At 43.5% G+C, this 20,559-nt stretch overlaps 1 protein-coding gene across 1 annotated transcript in view; it reads right to left on the reverse strand.

The window, feature by feature from the left end:
- LOC119976099 (extracellular calcium-sensing receptor-like) overlaps nt 1-20,559 on the reverse strand; it is a 35,260-nt gene that overhangs the window by 3,818 nt on the left and 10,883 nt on the right. The window contains exons 2-6 of the mRNA XM_038816263.1: nt 12,660-12,951; nt 9,400-10,236; nt 8,862-9,089; nt 3,754-3,877; nt 1,737-2,630 (exon numbers count right to left, since the gene is read on the reverse strand). Coding sequence (XP_038672191.1) covers nt 1,737-2,630; nt 3,754-3,877; nt 8,862-9,089; nt 9,400-10,236; nt 12,660-12,951 — 2,375 coding nt within the window. The remainder of the gene's footprint in view (nt 1-1,736; nt 2,631-3,753; nt 3,878-8,861; nt 9,090-9,399; nt 10,237-12,659; nt 12,952-20,559) is intronic.

A 20,559-nucleotide genomic window follows, 5' to 3' on the forward strand; every position in this document is an offset into this window, starting at 1 on the left:
TGTGGACCCCATCCAGCTCCAGGGGCAGATGGAAAGATCCTGCCCCCACCAGCGAGTTCAGCATCACGGCCACATAAGCTGGCAGGTCCGACCCCTCCAGCCCCTCCGCGAAGCCCAGGGTCCACAAGTTCTTCCTCCTTGACTGAAACTCCATCTCTTCAAAGCGATCCTGCCACTTTTTGTGTAGTGCCTCATGCACCTCCACCCTCCCCATTAGGGCCGAGACCTCATCCCCGCGCTCAGAGGCCTGCTGCTGCAACTCGAGGATCGCTGCACCCTGGGTTGTCTGGGTTTCCAGCAGCTTACTTGTTGTAACCTTCAGAGAGTCCAGCAACTCCACTTTCAGCTCTGTAAAGTAGCGCAGAATGGCCGCCTGCCGCTCCTCCGCCCACTGCCTCCACTCCTCGAAAGCTCCACCGGCCGCCATTTTGTCCACTTCCCCCGCTTTTCCAGGGGAGCTGCTGCCGCTTTTTTCCTCGCCCCACTCCGCGTCCGCACCATAAATCCCGTGGGGTGTTGCGCCAGACCCCTTTACACACCGGGAATCGTCGAATCAGCGCCGTTTGGGGCTCTTAAAAGAGCCCACAAGTCCTATGCTAGCGGGAGCTGCCGAACGTGCGACTTAGCTCCGCATAGCCGCAACCGGAAGTCTCCGTAGGGCACTGGTGTTGAGGACTGCCATGGAGGACGTGTTGTTGTTCATCCTTGCCGATTATGGTCCATGTGTCAGGAAGTCGAGGATCCAGTTGCATAGGGAGGAGCTGAGTCCTCGTTTTTGGAGTTTTGATATGAGCTTGGCTGGGATTATGGTGTTGAAGGCTGTGCTGTAGTACGTGTGGCCTGCAGTTTGTGGATGTCTGCAGTGTGGTTGCACACACTGCTTCAGATTTACAAGTCACTCTCAATCTGCTCAAATTCTACATGCAAGAAGCTCGGTCTACCCTTGAGAGTTTCCAAAATAAACCTTGTATATCAACCCACACCTGAGCCAAATTACCACCTCTCATTTCTTGTCAAGAATACATTCTGGAATATGTTGAACACTACCCATAGCTTGGCAGCCATCTCTCTGAAAAGGTCACCATAGACGAGGAGACTTTCAGCATTATATAACATATTAGTAACATTTATTGAAACGAATATTTTCACTGTGTTCTAGAAACGTACAGATTGGTAAATGTATACAAGTCCTCACTCAATATTCCAGCCAAAATATTATATCGCTGCTACATTTCATCCATTCGTTATCTAAAGTGTTACAGACGTCTCTCGTGTTGAATGGGAAGAAAAAAATAATGATTGGAGAATATAATTGTCTTACTACTTCAGCTGAAAACATGTGTTATTTTCCCAGAGTAAAAACAAAGTAGCGCTGGCAACACTGCTGCAAAACACCACGGAAATCGAAAGGGAAAAGGAAGGATGGCTGATTTTTAAGCTTTCCGAACAGGTTCGAATTGTTTTGCCTGTCAGAAAGATCCAGAAGTTTGGCTTTCGAATTGTGCATTAATATAAGATAAGAATGACAGTGACATTTTAGCGCCATGGTTCCCGAAAATCTCTAAAGTTGCATCGTCTCTGGGTAAGGATCTCCTCTACCTATACGACCCTAAAGTCTAAAATTAGCATTGGTCAGAAATATTGCATCTAATTAGTAAGTGTCGCACTCATTTTTTGTCATATACATCGGATGCTATTGACGGCATGTTTGATTTTATTGGTTCAATTTCTATCTGTTTTAACGGTCAGGTTTTTCTTGGTGTTCTCTTCAGGTTTTAACAATATAATGTAGCATTTTGGAGCAAAGATGCAGCTCAACAACCCAAAGCTCGATGTTAAAATTGCGAATATTTCCACAGCCACCGTGTATTTTCCAGGAGTGCTCACGTAAGCGGGGATAAAGGTTACCCAAACCGCAAAAAAGATGAGCATGCTGAATGTTATAAATTTAGCTTCATTGAACTTATCCGGTAAAGTTCGAGCCAAAAAAGCTAAAACAAAACACATGCAAGCTAAGAGCCCGATGTAACCGAACACACAGCAGAAAGCAACTGTGGAACCCACGTCGCACTCAAGAATAATCTTTGCACTTTGATACTTGGTGTTTTTAGATGGGAGAGGGGGAGATGTCACCAACCAGATCACACATATTATAATTTGAATCAATGTGCAGAGGAAGACGATTGATCTTTGTTGTTTGGGTCCAAACCATTTCATCACATTACTGGCCGGGAGCGTTGCTTTAAATGCCATCAGGACTACCAGAGTTTTACTAAGAATACAGGAAATGCACAGAACAAAGCTCACCCCAAACACAGTGTGGCGCACCATACATGACCATGGTGTTGGCTGTCCAATGAATGCAATGGAGCACAGAAAGCAGAGTATTAATGACATTAACAGAAGGAAACTTAGCTCTGAATTGTTCGCCTTTACAATGGGAGTGTTTACAAAACATAAGAAAACAACTGCAACAACTCCTGTGATACAAGCTCCAAACAGTGAAATCGCCGCGAGTGTTATTCCTATTCCGTCCTGAAACGAGAGATATTCATTTTCTCTCGGTATGCATTCGTTTTTTTCATTATTTGACCATTGATCTATTGAGCATCTCAAGCATTCAATTGAATCTGCAAAGGGACAGAAAGAAACATAAATACTTGAAAATATTTCTCTCAATTTGAATGTGATTTAAATCAAGGACTCCTCGAAAGCGTAAGTTATTCGTTTAACCATGCATCGTTTAACTCTGCTCTATTTCCCTTTCAATTGTTTTGCCAAACAAACACCGGACATCTGGCATAGCGACCATCTGTGTTTCTTCGCGCCTATTTTGTGCCCTATGAAGTGAAATTTTACTCCGATGTATAACTTGTCAACTATGGACATGATAAAATTTGAACTTGCTGCCGGAGTGTTTCCGTAAAGGTTGGCGACCAACCTTTCCGTCCAATCTACCAGAATTCCACTGACATTAATATCAAAGTGAAGAGTAATTGGGTGCTTTTGCAAAGGAACACAGATGCCAGTTCATGCAAGAATTGGATGTTAACAAACAACCCTCGATGTTGTTTTTGCTGGTCCACATTAAACATATGGTGGACTTTGCTCCCTGTACTTCAACTACCGGATGCCTGTCATCTGTGCAGTTAAGTCTGATAGGCCGTGTCCTCTCACGTGAAGGTAGGAAATGATGTTTGGGCGGATGTTGAACAAGTGAAGGAGCTTTCTGATAGTCGGGATATGGGAACTGAGCAGGAGAGGCTATGAAATTCCTTTCCAGTGCGCAGGAAGACAACGCTTCTCTCGTCAAAATAAATATTTAATGCTTAGCTTTGGAAGGCCGCATGTGCATGCAGACGAGTTTCACTTTGGCAAGATGGAGCAGCCAATTCCGCGCCTCGCCGCCAGTGAGAGTGCAATCACAAAACGAAGCCCAATTAATGAAGCTCCCTCCTCGGACTGACGCCCTAGTCAGCAAAACGCAGTGAGTAGTTACAATGACTATCAAAGCGCTTCTAGCAGGCACAGGGCGATAAGACGAAATGTTCTGTTATGAACCCTAATCTGATTCTCTGTCCGTAATTCTGGTTCACGCTTATGTAACCGATCTTAGCTTGCAGGGCTGTAGACCGCCGAACATGCACACATAAGCATGGGTTGATAAATCAGCATTGCTGATGATACCATCCTTATCTCTCGTGCCACATATTTAATACTATGTCACATGGTAAGCCGAAAACCATTGCATACCTGTTTCATTACTAATTTCCCCATCAGCACATGGTAAACAATCAAAACAGCAGATAGGCTGGTCCTTGCGAGCTGCTTTTCTTGTGCCTGTTGGACAGCTGTAACTGCAAACTGACAATGGCACCTACAGAGACAGAGAAAGTACATTTTATGTTGTTTTATTCCACGTACTGTACAGTGGACAATGTGCAGAGCTGCTTTCAACGTGATCTCATCGTGAGCCATTGAATAACTAATCTTAGCCACCTTTTCTCTACCTATTGGAGTTGCTTTCCATTTTTGGAATAGGAAGTGGATGCATTAGAAAGGCTGGCTGTAATCACACTGGTTAATCACCAGGTCGAATTAGGAGCAGTCGAGAATACTGAGCTAAGCAAGGCTGAAAATTGCTGAGGGCATTGCTCATAATCTTTTAATCACTCTTATTGACAGGGGTTGTACAGGAGGACTGGAGAACTACAAATATTTCAGCATTTTCTCATTTTTTTATTGGAAACATTTCAACCTTCTCAAAAGGTTTGTCAAGACAAGTCTAAAAACTACAGACCTTTCAGTTTAATTTTGGTTAAACCAGCTTTAAGAAACAATATTCCAGGACACATTTAAGAGTGACTGGTATAAATGTGGATTAAGTAAGAAAAATCATCAAGCGTTTGTTCAGTGCAATTTGAGTTTTAGGTGACAGACAGTATGGACGAGCCTAATGCAGACAATAAGATGTGCATGGACATCCAATGGAATGCAGCAGCTGACGTCCTCTTACAGAGAGCCAGCTCAGACACCATAGCAGAAATAGCTTCCTTTTCTGTAACCCTGCTATGATTTTGTGATTCCAGGAGAGGTTTGTTGTGAACATTGTCGCCCATGTCATGAATGACACAATCTCAACATGGATATCAAGTTGGCTGAATGACAGGAAGGAGAGCGAAGTTGTGAGAAGTTATTCTTCATTTGTTAAATGTCATTACACGGTGGTGGGGGTGGATGGGAGGCGGGGCGGTGCGAGGGGCCAGCACTGTGATCACTGCTTTCCATGATATCTCTTAATAATCTAGATTAGAGTGTGCAGGACAATATTTTAAAACATTTATATGATACAAATTGTAAAAGTATTGTGAACGGTGAGGGTGACAACATTGACAGAAAGGGGGGCTCAGAGAAGTTGGCAAGATGGACGGACGCATGGAAAACGGAACTTAATCCAGGGAATTTGGAAATTATATAATTTGGTGGGGAGTATGAAGAAAATATTTTAAATTGATCTATACAATTCGAAAAGGGAATAGGGAGCAAATGGATTTGGTTGCATATATGGACAAGTCACTGAACTTGGGAGCGTAGGTTGACAGAGCGGCGAATAAAATACGTGGGGTTCTGCATTGTATAAATAAAGGCAAATGACATGAAAAGCACAAAGTGAATCTTTATAAACCACTGTTCCCGCCTCAGGTGGACCATTTAGTCATCTTCTGGGCATCACAATTTCGGGAAGATGGCAGGAATTAGTGAAGGTACAGAAAAGATTTGCATGAAAGATTTTGGAGAGGAGCGACCACAGGTTAGATAGGTCGGCGAAGTTGTGATGTTTATTTTTAAGAAGAAGAGATGGCCTCAAATGATAATTAGTTTTTCAAAGAGATCGAAAATATAAGAGGCAGTTCGCGTGAAGGAATGGAATATTGGAAATGAATGAAGGACTAATGTACTACTCATTGTTATCAACACCTTGAAGGTGCGGTGTAAATGGAGCAAAACAGTAAGTTAGATCATTTGAAGTTTAGAAAGAACGGAAGAAAGTTGAGAAATACATTGCCAATGCAATCGTGGTGATAGACACGGACGAAAGTGTGAGACAAAGAGAGACTGAACGTGGAGTGAGGGAGGAATCTACAATGAGCAGCACAGTTTTCCAATTGCATGTTCATAATCTCTAAGCACATGTGGAATTCTATTTTCAGATTTACTGGAGATAATTGGCCATTACAATTTCCTGAAAAGAAAATCAGATTTTGCTACACAGGAAAAAAGCAGGATGTCGTTGATGTAATTTTCAAATACCGTTAAATGCCATGAGGTTGATCACGATAGGCTGACTCGACAACTGTACCGCAAAATGAATTCAAAAGAGTAAATGCTGCAAAAGCTCAGCAGGTATGGCAGCATCCGTAGGAAGAGAAAAGGACTAACATTTCAAGTCCAGATCAAAGCTTTTGGTTTCAGGTTTCAGCATGCGCAGTAATTTTCTTTTATCAAGTGCAAAATGAATTGTGTTTTTGCTGGGATGGGGAGGCACCCTTCCAGGGGCTGGTTTAGCTCACAAGGCTAAATCGCTGGCTTTTAAAGCATACCTCTGGCAAGGGCAGTGTCAGCCAACAGTACCTCTGGCATCAGGGACAGGCTCCAAGTCCAGAGGCCCCACAGTGCCGGTCACTGACGGGTCTAGAGGTGCAAGGATCCGTTGGAAGGTCATGCGGCAGCATAGCCCACAGTGCCAAGCCAGGACCATCATGTAGTCTGGTGAACCTTCCTCCTAGTAGCCTCTCTCCTAGTCGCCACAGCCCTGTGATATGCCCTGTGTCTGTACATGTTGACACTCTTGAGGAGGAGGTAGCTGCACCTGTGGATGGTGCAGCAGCGGGTCATGCAGCAGTGGAACAGAGGGCAGCCGCCCAGAATGGAGAGCCGGCTGCCAACAGACTAAGGGGGGGATGTGCCAAGGAGGCGCCACAAGGAGCCTTATATGTACTGGCAGCGCTTTTCATTCAAGGAAATGCAGGACCGGACATGTCGTCAAAGGGTGTGGCTCAGCAGAGACATACCTGCAAGATCATGGCACACATGGCACAACGGGTGTATCGGGGAGGATACTTGCTCCCAGTGGCCGCCAAGGAGATGATTGCACTGAACCTTTACGCAATGGTTTCCTTCCAGGCACCGAGTCGGGACCTGCCTAATATCGCACACATCTCAGTGCACAGGTGGATTTGTCCTATCATGGAGGCCCTATGTGCCCAGGCGGCACAGCGCATCCACTTCAATGTGGACTGCGTCTACCAGGATGTCTAGACAGCAGCGTTCACTGCCATTTACGGGATACCCCATGCCAAGGGATTCATTGATGGGATGCAAGTCCCATAGGTGTACCTACAAATAACAGGCCGCTCTACATGAACTTAAAGGGGTTCCACTTGATGAACATGCATGTGATATGTGACCATCAGCTGTGCATCATTCACGTCTGCACCCCATAACCGGGTAATGTTCACAACGTCTTCATCCTGGCACACTCGACGATTCCTGACATGTTCATGATGCACCAACCCCCCCCCCCCCAAACCAGCTGGGAGCGGGAGGGGGGCGGGGGGAATGGTCCTGGGCAACAGGGGTTATCCACTGCAGTCACGGCTGATGATGCCTATCTGCAGGAAACAGACTGATAAGGAGACCCGCGACAGCGATGCCCATACAGCAAACAGGAGCATGATCAAGCGGTGCTTCGGCATCCTGAAGATGCATTTGAGGTGCCAGGCCCAGTTCTTGAGGGGCCCTCTTATGATGTTGAGAGGGCCGCCCGCATCGTGATGACTTGCTGCGTCCTCTACAACATTTCATAACTAAGAGGCAGTGTGCTAGAGGACGAATGCAGGCTTCACCCTACGAGTAGGATGCGGGGAGAAGGAGAGGATGGACTGGAGCCCAGGCAGGTAAGACGTGTGCTCCAGTGCCAACGCATATGAAATTCTCCGATCACTTCCAGGTTCACCAGCTGGGAGAGGGCTGCCCTGCGGCACAGGCATCACACACACACACATACACACACCCGACCATCCCCTCGCCTGCAACCTCCTCTGTGATACATACCTGCTGCACTACGGGGTGTGGTCCCTGGATTGGAAGTAACATCGGGTTTGGTCCATGGGATGGAGGATGAATATGACCTGCTCTTCGATGAGCTCAGGTGCTTCACATCATTTGGTAACATCTGACACCTGCGCAGGTTTTCAATTTCCACTGTTCACCTCGGTGATCCATGCATGCAAGATGGCCATTCCATCACACAATGCCATCGAATCCCTGGCGTGACGGTGGTGGAGACGGTCGGGGAGGGAGAGTGTGGAGAGCTCAGGCCACTCACAAGGTCCGTCCATTCCCCTCCCAACGTTCACCCTGTACCCCCGCCCCTCTGGCCAGACCAGACCATCCCATTCGTCACACACATCTGAAAGAGTTCAGAGGCTGTATGTAACATTGCGAACAGGTTTTTAATATGACCGCTTATATACACCCGAGACGAGGACACCCTGAGCTCAACTCCGGGGATGATACTGATTTTCCTTCACAACTGTTTCCAACACTCTCCGAGGGACACTCATCTAGGTTGGGTACTTTAGTGAAGAGGCTCCTGTGACACTACCTGGTGTGCACCACACAGCTGATCCGATAGAGCAGGTGGAGGTAGGAACTACTGTGTGGGTGGATGGTCAGAGGGCAGGCCCGGAACTAGCTGCTGCCCACCCAGGGAATCGCGATTCTAGCTGCCAGCGTCTAGAGGCAGAGAACTCAGACCATAATGTATGTCATCAAAAATATTAAATGACTGCCCATGAAACATTGTTAAGGGTGTTCATAAAGATACCAGCAGGTCGAAGGGTAGGCCGTAGTCCAATTAATGGAACAGCATGCACTCCGTCGGTTACATTGGCAAAATAGTCAGAATTGTCAAGGTTGCCCATATATAAGAGTTTACCATTTTCGGGAGAAATCTTCTTCTGAAGTGACTGAATAATAACTAGCGCCATGTTACTATCGGTGCAACTTGTTGTGTTGCGTTGTGCAAGAAATGAAAAGAATGGTGCGTTGGTGGAAATTACCTTGCTTTGCTAAGGTTGGAGCCGAGCTGCAATACTGGAACAGATTGAAACTTCAATTCCCCAACGAAAGAAGAATAAGATGCTCGGCAGTTCTTGTTGATACTGCAACACCAAGTCCCTCAGATTTTAAAGGAGGTGCAATAAGAAAATCTGTCTTCTTATTAACTTCGTAAAAAGCGATCAAACGCAGTCTACATAGACAAACAAAGTAGCAAGAGCTCTTAAAAAGAGACTTACCGAGTTTTGGTCTCCATGCCAGAAGATGGCACTTTCATCCAACACGAGACTTTTCTCTTCCGGTAATGCTGCATCATATAAACCAACCTTCACAAAATCAACCGTCCCATCAACACGTCTCTGCCAGTTGATCAGGTCATAGGAAGCAATCGGATCTCCGTTACTATCAAAGCTTATTTCTTCTCCAAATTTGTTCGTAAATTTGACTTCCTTCAGATAGTGCAAAAGCTTAACAAAGAAAAGCCATGAATCCTTCGTGAATTTTACACTTATTTTCAATAATTAGATGAATAAGTACGAAAAGTAGAAATCCTACAAGAACAAAAGAAACTGAACTTTCTACCAGAGGAAGTGACCAATATCCGTTACCAATAAACAGGTAGGCAGGCACTGGTGTAATAAAAGACAAATTAAGACTTGAATTTTATTTCCCAACTCTTGGTTCGGACATATTTGTTTAGAATTTGTTTTAACTAATACGTTTTTGTTGTATTCTATGTTATTCTTAGCCAATTGGAAACTACAAACTGTATCTCACCTGCCATGGTACGATGTTTGATTTTTGACCACATGTTTTATTGATAAATGGGCCTTTCCCATTTTCACATGATTGTAGATTATGAATGGCGTGTGCCACAGCATATACCGCTTTATAAACGTTGTATGAAACTCTTAGCTGTGACACATCGGTGTATATGTTCTCACTTGAGTTCAGGCTCTCTGATCCTGTGCATGGCTTGTTGGAAAATAACCAATTATTTTGCCCAGATGTTTGGTCTCGTGACTTTAACTTGCACCCAAAGATTTCTTGCCAGAATTCCTCTACAAATGGGTTGTCTGGTGATGTGGAAGGATGAAGTTTGACGAGAAACTCTCTGAGTCCAGGAATTTCCGCTCTTCTGATTCCAAAGCCAATTGTTCCAGTCAAAATCTCCTGGCTTTCTTTTGTCCAAATCAGAGAAGACGTGACCCAGGCTTCGCTTGCTATCAACTGGATATCGGTAATGTTTCGCAGTCCGAGTTCTTTAATCAAAGCGAATGTGTCGCTCTCACCACAGAACAATATGATCACTTTTGCCGATGACTTTCTGATCGTATCTCCAATCTCTGACATTCTGTCGTTTGCACTGCCGGAAGGGATGAATTCCATAAAGGCGATGCAGACATTAGTGTTCCAGATTTCCTCAATGAATGATTGCATACCAAACCGGCCATAGTCGCTATCAACCGCAACAACACCAACCCAACTCCATTTGAAGTAATTGACAAGCCTGAGCAAAGCTCTGATTTGAACGGCGTCACTGGGAACTGTTCTGAGAAAAGTTGGGAACTCATGTTTGTCGCTTAGACAGGCACAAGACGCAAAATAACTGACCTGTAATGTAAGTATATGTAAACGAACTGTGTTAACGAGTAGGAAAATGTGTTATTACATTTAGTTCCAAGTCATTAATGGAAAGACTTATTTTTTTAAATAACAGGAGCACGAGGAGCCAACCAATGAAAGAGGAACATTTTGGCTTAAAGTTACCCCGCATTGTCTGAGTAAATGGAAATCCCACAATCATGGAATCGCAAAACGATTACAACACAGCAGGAGGCCATTCGACCCATTGTCCCCGTGACGGACCACCTCAAGAGCGACTCAGCTAATCCCACTCCTCCTATTTTACCCGTGGCTCTGTACTTTTCCCTGTTCATGTCGTTATCCAATTTGGAATTCAGGACTAAACATTCCTTCATCGCACTCGCAGCAAATGAATTCCAAATCGTAATCATGGGGTCCCTGAAAAAAAGTTAGATATCCTCAGGTTATTTTGCCAACCCGAGGCGGTGTCATGGGATTCTCGATCCTTCCGACAATGGAGACAATTTCTCCCTATTTACTCTGCCCAAAAAAACATATCCCGACCCTCCGACCCCATGATTCCATCCTGTCAAATCTAGGTTCAATATTCCTTTCGCGCGAAAGAGACCAGACCGAGTGCCTCCAATCTATCCAGGTAACTGAAGCCAGTCACCCTTGGAACCATTCTGGTAAATGCTTTTCTGCACCCACTCCAACATCCTCAATTTAAATTGCAAAACTAATGTTCAGCATTGGGTGGAGTCGTGTAGTTAAGATTGAACCAGTGCTATACAAATGTTCAGCATAACGTCTGACCCAAGGACGCTGTATATTTTATTACCCCACTCTTCCAGCGTGCCCCGCCACCTTCAAAGAGTTGTGCACATATACCCCGCGCCGCTTCAGACAGGTTACTTTATAATCTCAACTAAAGTATAAATCACATATGCTAAATAAAAGAATCAGCCAATATCCTAAAATGTCATTTCAAGAGAATTGCAAATGTCTTTCATGTTCGCTTTATTTCCAAACGTACGGGCCAACTACAAAATTTGTGTACTCTCAGCCCTCCTAACATAGGTTCCTTTAAAATGTTTTCTTTCATCGTGACCATCGATGTCCTGAATATATAATTTGTTTTAATCATTAGAAATATATAAATAGGGGAACAAGCTAATGAATGATTATTAACATTTACTTTCTTCATATGGCTGCAGCAACATAAATTAATAAAGACGCGCAAATATTAGAATAACAGCCAATAAAGCCGACAGGGAAATCGACCTGGACGGCTAATTTGAGAATTGCATCCTGCAATATGTTGATCGGTTATTGAAAAGTGACCGACCTGATCGATCGCGTGGAAAAACCTGCAAGGCAATAAGGAGCTGCTCATTAATAAAGTAACTTACTGCTGATTGTTGGTCTGAAATAAAAACAGAAAATTCCTGTAAATCTCAACAGGTTTGACAGCATCTGCCAATAAATATCGATATGTTTTTGAAGAACAAAGGAACAAATGGTTATGGTGTTCGGGCGAGAAAGTGGAACCGAGTCCACAAAAGATCAGCCATGATCTCATTGAATGGTGGAGCAGGCTCGAAGGGCCAGGTGGCCGACTCCTGCTCCTAGTTCGCATGTTCTTATGAGAGAGAGCGGGGCTAACGTTTCGATACTGGATGATTATTTAGTTTGCATTCATTCACGCGTCGGGCATAGCGAGGGAACGACTTAATTTGACCAATTCAATCATTCCAGGAACTTTGTCGGGATCAATGGAGGAGGAAGTGTCATATAATGGGTCGGCTGAAGTTGTAACTTTCCAGAAAAGAAAGGACCAGGCGGATCTGATTCTAGAATTAGATAATTCTTAAGATAGAAGTGCAGGTCAAATATTAATAGACTCGATGGGCCTAATGGCCTCCTTCTGCACTGTAAATTCTATGTAATTAAAGCGTACCCGAGTCCGGAGAATATTAAAAGAAAATCGTGGCTGTAACTGTGCGGTATATATTGCTCAGGCCACGAGTTTGCTACTATGAGAGAATTTGCTATTTCATTCTACGGGGTGCATGCGAGGTGTGGAAAAGCGAAGATTCACTAACATGACATGGTAGTGACTGGCGATAAGCCTTTCCATTGATAAATGGAAAGGTAAAAGGAGACGTCACAACGGTTTTTAAATTATCAACGTTATTCAGACTAGATTATTCGGTGAAATGATAGCAAAATTACTCAAACCGGAAACTCATATGAAACCAAAATGTGGGGATGTTAAAAGATTCTTAATTTTCTTGAGGTTTGTTGCAGGAAGGCATGCTTCATTGAGTGATTATTAAGGAAGAAACCTGCAATTGGATACAGGGATAGTGCAATAAATTGGGTTAGAGTACATGAAACAAGGAACAATTAAACAGCCATCCATCATGCTGCAACTTCACAATGCTTACCAAGGGAATTCCAAAAAGTCCCAAAATTCTTGACACTGCGGCAGATCGCGAAGATCCCGCATCGCCTATTATAAGAGGCACAGAAGAATACCCCTGACAGGTATCACTTGGAAGAGTCTTTTCATCGCCATTCAATATTTGAAGGGCTCCTTTAAGTGCTTCCGAGGACACGTCACAACTGTCCACAATCTTGTAACCTAACGTTGTTTTCGGGAGGAGAAATGGATCCCTGTTGATTTCCTCAATAGTGAAAATCATTGTTTGGACCCAGCGCAGTCCGCGAAGGTTGAACCTAGAACACAAAGCATTGATCTACAGAAGTTGTTTTTGTTAGCTTTGTTATCTGACCCAAGTCATCACTACAATAGGGTTTTTCAATCTATTGCAAATGACCACATATCACAGATAGAGATGAGACATTAAATTTTAATGAAGCGTTCAATTTTGATGTTTCCAGAAAAACTGCAATCAAAGTCCTATTATCATTACACAACACGCTCATTCGATATTGTCTTGTTTAAATACAAATTTGTTTTTCAAACGACTGGCTTTTAAATGTCACATTAACTTTTACGTGTATAGTTGAGATAATATAAAAGCACAATCGTAAAATCGTGTGTAAGATGAAAAGTGGCACAAAATCATCTAATGTGGCTTACTCTATTTGGAAACAAAAACTTTTCATTTAGGAACCTAATAACGCATATTAGGGCAATAAATATTATTGTTCTCCGCTCCTTTCAAAAACGGATGCCTGGAATCATTACGGAGCTTTCTTCCAATCGTCCGCCATAACATTCATAAGGAATGCAGTGAGGCGGAGCAGTGAGGAGCATATTCACCTCGAAGGCTTGCCGAAGTTGTTCAGATGATGAGAAAAACTCGCACGCAATTTCTCTCCAGTAGCCCTTTGGTTGATATTCATATCTTCGGCACCAGTTTCCCTCCAGTAACTGACAAATATAGCTTTGCTCAACTCACAGATTGCTCATTGAAATATTCCTGCATGGGGGAGGCGAAATCAAAGTCCTGCCCGCCATTGTATTTCCTGGGCCGCCCAATATATACACACATTTATGGAAAGAACCTTTGAATGTTTCATGGAAGACACACAGTCCCATTTTTGCCAATTTCAGACCATTAACAGTGGAGTCAATTGAAGCACTTGGCTGAGATCAGCATAGTGCACACAAGCGATAAAAGTACAGGTACAGGTATAAAACGAGCGATATCAGTCCGATTGTCCCTTGAGCATCGTGACCCCGCGTCCTGTCCATTCTCGGCGTCCTGAGAAAGTGGAGTTGATGTGAAAGTGCGTCCGTTTTATTACTGAATTGAAGAGCGGGTTCGAGGGAACTTATGGCTTAATCGTTCTCCTAACATGTATGTGTTTCTAAATTATTCGTGCATGAAAGACGTTTGATCAGATATCTCCCATTTTACATCCTGTTTATGCTGAAATTTCTGACGTAGAACCAACTGAGCAATACATTTGGAGCATTGTTGATTCTGTTTGCAATGGTTATTAAACTATGACCGTACGGGTCAACTTCGATGTGGATGTAAAGCGAGCAATGGAGAAGAACTGTGTGTTCTGTTCAGAGGGCCTCGCTGGGAATGAAAACGTTCACGTCTATTGCCTCGTCAAAGGCGCCTGCAGCAAGTACTAACAGCATTCTTTAAGCATAACAGTGATATAGCATAAAACTCTTTGTTAACAGTGAAATGTTCGTGAGGCATAATGGGACGAGCCAGATAACATGGCCACATTCTTTAGGAAGACAGATTCGCACAGAATCGCGCACAAACATTCCTTTTCAGCATCCCCATACAATCGTTATGGATACGGACAATGCTTTCAGTGAGGAGGAAGGTTACGATGGGACTGTATATAAAAAGAAACAATGACAGTAGATAAGGGGGCTTGGGAAACGTAAGGAGACCATGCACGAGTTCCCAACTGTCCATGAGATTATCGACCAGTCCCCTGCTGCCTAATAACAACTTTCATTGGTTCAATGTATGAAATCTATAATCGCAATGATTGGATCATGTCCAGCCGGCGTGGGCCACTAACTACTTGAAAATGTATAAAGGATTATGCTTTATTTAGTTCTGTTGGGAGAAGCCTAGTTTTGACCAAAGGTTGACTCCCCGCTGGCGTAATCAATAAACATTTTGACTTTTGAAACAGACCCGTGTGGAGTAATACTTCCAAGACTCTTTCCCCGCGGAAAAAGGAACGTTTCAGTTGATTTTATCAATCGCACACTTCCACCTAAATTGGCCCTGCAGTGATATCATCGTACCAACAATACAGTGGTATGGATTCATCATCCAAAGAATGAGACTTAATTACTTGCCATGGCAGTTACTGAAGTTAGATTCCGTTTGGCTGGCATCGGTAAATATGCGACAAAACTGTTCGAGTATCTTAGAAACGGAGCAGATTCACTAACATCCGTTAAACAGTACAACCAGAGATAGCTGTTAAATCCTGACCTGAATAGAACGCCAAAATCTTGAAAATTAAACCGCTACACTTCAACGCCCTCATTCGATTATTTTAACAAAAATATTGACTGGAATTCACATAATTAGGGGCAGCACGGTAGCATTGTGGATAGCACAATCGCTTCACAGCTCCAGGGTCCCAGTTTCGATTCCGGCTTGGGTCATTGTCTGTGCGGAGTCTGCACATCCTCCCCGTGTGTGCGTGGGTTTCCTCCGGGTGCTCCGGTTTCCTCCCACAGTCCAAAGATGTGCAGGTTCGGTGGATTGGCCATGGTAAATTGCCCTTAGTGTTGGGTGGGGTAACTGGGTTATGGGGCTAGGGTGGAGGTGTTGACCTTGGGCAGGGTGCTCTTTCTAAGAGCCGGTGCAGGCTCGATGGGCCGAATGGCCTCCTTCTGCACTGTAAATTCTATGAAATAATGCTGTATGTCTTGTTGGCATTGCTAATTCTGCATTTTTAAGCGTTAGAACTCAGACACTAAACATCATTTCTGCTGTGGGGTTTCTGTATATTCAATGAATATCATGAATGTGTTTTCATCTGTCTGGTTCATAACTTGATTGTAAAATTACAACACCAATGTCAATAAACAAATTATGAATATTGTGATGGTAATTGACTAAATGGCTGATATTATGAAATACGGTCATCACGAGATTACTATGCAATAAACATTTTAATTGTTATTTCTCTGATTGAACTCAGTAAGATTTAAGGCATTTATGCAAAAAGAGAAAGACACTGGAATAAAAGTTCTGAATTGGGGGAAGGATCTAGTCAAAGTGGACTGTGAGCATGTACTTGTAGGAACAATAAGGCCTCAAAACATAGGAGCAGAATTAGGCCACTCGGCCCATTGAGTCTGCTCCACTATTCAATCAGGTCTGATATTTTTCTCGTCCCCATTATCTTCCCTTTTCCCCATAATGCCTCATCCATTATCAATGAAGAACCTAAATATTTCTGGCTTTAAGACGCTCAGATAGAAGATTACAGCGCAGTGCAGGCCCTTCGGCCCTCGATGTTGCGCCGACCTATGAAACCACTTTAAAGTCCATCTACACTATTCTTGTAGCATCCTTATGTCCATCCAATGACCATTTGAATACCCTTAGTGTTGGCGAGTCCACTATGGTTGCAGGCAGGACATTCCACAGCCTTACTACTCTCTGAGTAAAGAACCTACCTCTGACATCTGTCCTGTATCTATCCCCCCTCAAATTAAAGCTATGTCCCCTCGTGCTAGACGTCAGCATCCGAGGAAAAAGGCTATCTAATCATCTGATAATCTTGTATGCCTCAATTAAGTCACCTCTTAACCTACTTCTCTCTAACGAAAACAGCCTCAAGTCCCTCAGCCTTCCCTCATAAGATCTTCCCTCCATACCAGGCAACATTCTGGTAAATCTCCTCTGCACCATTTCCAATGCTTCCACATTCTTCCAATAATGTGGCGACCAGAATTGCACGCAATACTCCAAATGCGCCCACACCAGAGATTTGTACAACTGCAACATGAGCTCATGGCTCCGAAACTCAATCCCTCTACCAATAAAAGCTAACACACCGTACACCTTCGTAACAACTCCCTCAGCCTGGGTGGCAACTTTCAGGGGTCTATGTACGTGGACACCGAGATCTCTCTGCTCATCCACACTACCAAGAATCTTACCATTAGCCCAGTACTCTGTCTTCCTGTTATTCCTTCCCAAATGAATCACCTCACACTTTTCTACATTAAACTCCATTTGCCACCTCTCAGCCCAGCTCTGCAGCTTATCTATGTCCCTCTGTAACTTGTAACATCCTTTCGCACTGTTCACAACTCCACCGACTTTAGTGTCATCTGCAAATTTACTCACCCATCCTTCTACGCCCTCCTCCAGGTCATTTATTAAAATGACAAACAGCAGGGGACCCAGAACAGATTCGTGTGGTACACCACTAGTACTGGACTCCAGTCTGAACATTTACCATCAACCACCACCCTTTGTGGTCTTCCAGCCAGCCAATTTCTGATCCAAACTGCTAAATCACCCTGAATCCCATGCCTCCGTATTTTCTGCAATAGCCTACCGTGGGGAACCTTATCAAACGCTTTATTGAAATCCATATACACCACATCAACTACTTTACCTTCATCCACATGTCTGGTCAGCTTCTCAAAGAACTCAATAATGTTTGTGAGGCACAAAACTGTGTTGACTATCTCTAATCAAATTATTACTTTCCAGATGATTATACATCCTATCTCTTATAAAGCTTTCCAAGACTATGCCCACAACAGAAGTAAGACTCACTGGTCTATAGTTACCAGGTTGTCTCTAATCCACATCTTGAACAACGGGTCAACATTTGCTATCCTCCATTCTTCTGGCACTATTCCTGTAGACAAAGATGACTTAAAGATCAAAGCCAATGGCTCAGCTATTTCCTCCCTAGCTTCCCAGAGAATCCTAGGATAAATCCCATCCGGCCCAGGTGACTTATCTATTTTCACTCTTTCCAGAATTGCTAACACCTCCTCCTTATGACCCTCAAGTCCTTGTAGTCTAGTAGCCTGTATCTCAGTATTCTCCTCGACAACATTGTTTTTTTTCTGCGTCAATACTGACGAAAAATATTAATTTAGCACCTCTACTATCTCCTCGGACTCCACGCACAACTTTGCACTACTGTCCTTGACTGGCCCTACTCTTACCCTGGTCATTCTTTTATTCCTGACAGACCTATAGAAAGCTTTAGGGTTAGCCTTGACCCTACCTGCCAAAGACTTCTCATGTCCAATCTTGGCTCTTCTTAGCTCTCTCTTTAGTTCCTTCCTAGCTAACGTGTACCTCTCGAGCGCCCTAACTGAACCTTCACGTCTCATCTTTACATTAGCCTCCTTCTTCCGCTTGACAAATGTTTTAACTACTTTAGTAAACCACGTTTCCCTCGCTCAACCACTTCCTCCCTGTCTGACAGGTACATACTTATCAAGTACACGCAGTACCTCTTCCTTGAACAAGCTCCACATTTCCATTGTGCCCACCCCCTGAAATTTCTCTCCCCATCCGATGCATCCTAAGTCTTGCCTCATCGCATCATAATTCCCGTACCAGCCTCCCCGGATAGGCGCCGGAATGTGGTGACTAGGGGCTTTTTACAGTAACTTCATCGAAGCCTACTCATGACAATAAGCGATTTTCATTTTCATTTCATTCATTTCATTTTCAATTGCCTTCCCCCAGATATAACTCTTGCCCTGCGGAATATACCTCTCCTTTTCCATCACTAAAGTAAACGTAATCGAATCGTGGTCACTATCACCAAAGTGCTCACCTACCTCCAAATCTGACACCTGTCCTGGTTCATTACCCAGTTCCAAATCCAATATAGCCTCTCCTCTCGTTGGCCTATCTACATACTGTGTCAGGAAACCCTCCTGCACACATTGGAAAAAAACGGACCCATCTAAATTACTCGAACTCGCATTTCCAGTCAATATTTGGAAAGTTAATGTCCCCCACAACAACTACCCTGTTACTTTCGCTCCTATCCAGAATCATCTTTGCAACCCTTTCCTCTACATCTCTGGAACTTTTCGGAGGCCTATAGAAAACTCCTAACAGGGTGACCTCTCCTTTCCTGTTCTAACCTCAGCCCATACTACCTCAGCAGACGAGTCCTCATCAAACGTCCTTTCTGCCACCATAATACTGTCCGTGACTAACAATGCCACCCCTCCCCCTTCCCTGAGCTTACTGAAATACCTAAACCCCGGCACCTGCTACAACCATTCCTTTCCCTGCTCTATCCATGTCTCCGAAATGGCCACATCGAAGTCCCAGGTACCAAGCAATGACGTAAGTTCACCCACCTTATTCCGGATGCTCTTGGCATTGAAGTAGATACACTTTAAACCACCTTCTTGCCTGCCGGTACACTCCTGCAAATTTGAAACCTTACTCAAGACCTCAGTACTCTCAACCTCCTGTATACTGGAGCTTCAATTCAGGTTCCCAATCCCCTGCTGAACTAGTTTGAACCCTCCCGAAGAGCATGAGCAAATCCCCCCCCCCCCCCCCCCCCCAGGATATTGGTACCCCTCTGGTCCTGGTTGTAATTGGAAATACAGAAAAACGTGTCATTTGAAACATGGAAGTCTGGCAATATCTAGTCTGAGAGGATACAGGGAAAGATCCCACAAAAGGTTAATAGCAGCTGCAAAGAGCAGGATTATAAAATGCAGATTCTTTCTCACAAGCAGGTTTAGCAAAAACACAGGTTTCATGTGGTGAGCTAAACCAAAGGCTCACACCTTCATTGAAAGTAAATATCTTAGGAAGCATCTGGAAAAGCATGGATGCGGGTTTCAATTGAATTAGGTGATGAATGTTTAAAACAGGCATGTCTTTCAAGTCATAATAAAGTTAAATTTTAGCATACAGCTAAAAGCAAAGTTTCATACCTTAATTGAAATAAACTCTCTCAGTAAACAGCTGGAAAGGATGGATGATGCTCAGTCGAATTTGGTGTCAATTCTAAGTGTAAAGGTCTACTAACATCAAGTCAATTAAAAGAAAATTGGAGACGACCTGTCTATGAGAGACATAATTTAATGTCAAAATCAAAGGCAAAGTTATGAGCTGGGGACAATTGGAAAATTAAACGATTAGAAATCACAGAAATAAAAGTAACACCTATTGAAACCAAAGCATTTTTTAATCAGATCTGAGAGGTGACGTTATGCCCAAAATGAATAATTAGTTGTATTAAAATGTTTACATCAAAGATACGTTTTAACAATCAAAGTGAAACAAGCTCATTTACAATTAAGTCGTTAAAACTTAATAACTCTTCGGGAGAGAATATAAACCCGAAGAAAGGGGACAACCAGCAGAGCCAGCTCTCACAGATCGGTACATGGTAAGGATAGAACACAGCAACCGAGTTCACCAGCGGATACATCTCAAGAAGACCAGATTTTAAAGAAGATTGATTGTCAAGGTGGGCCTGAAGGTCCCTTCAACCAACAGGAATGATCTAGAAGCAAAATCTTTTTACCTTTCTGTTAAGAAAGTGTTTACAGCTTTTAAAAAAATTATAATAATAAAATAACTTAAAAGTTTTAACCTGAAACAGTGGTTATTAGCCTACTTTACTTATTTAACAACGCAGGACCCAGGACATCGATGTTACTAAGTAGGTAAAATTCTTCGGTGAAGGTATGGGTTATACCGGGGGTTAACTTGAAAATATAGTTTGACCTGAATAGCACCCACCGAAGCCTGCATCGGAGTCAGGGAGTGAGAATCCCTGTTCACCATTTAGAATATCGAACCTTTTTTTGGTATAGGGGGAATTCTAAGAATAGTGGTGAGTTTTATCTTCAAGGTGTAG

This window comes from Scyliorhinus canicula, chromosome 13 (assembly GCF_902713615.1).
Source record: "Scyliorhinus canicula chromosome 13, sScyCan1.1, whole genome shotgun sequence".
Classification (NCBI taxonomy): Eukaryota; Metazoa; Chordata; class Chondrichthyes; order Carcharhiniformes; family Scyliorhinidae; genus Scyliorhinus; species Scyliorhinus canicula.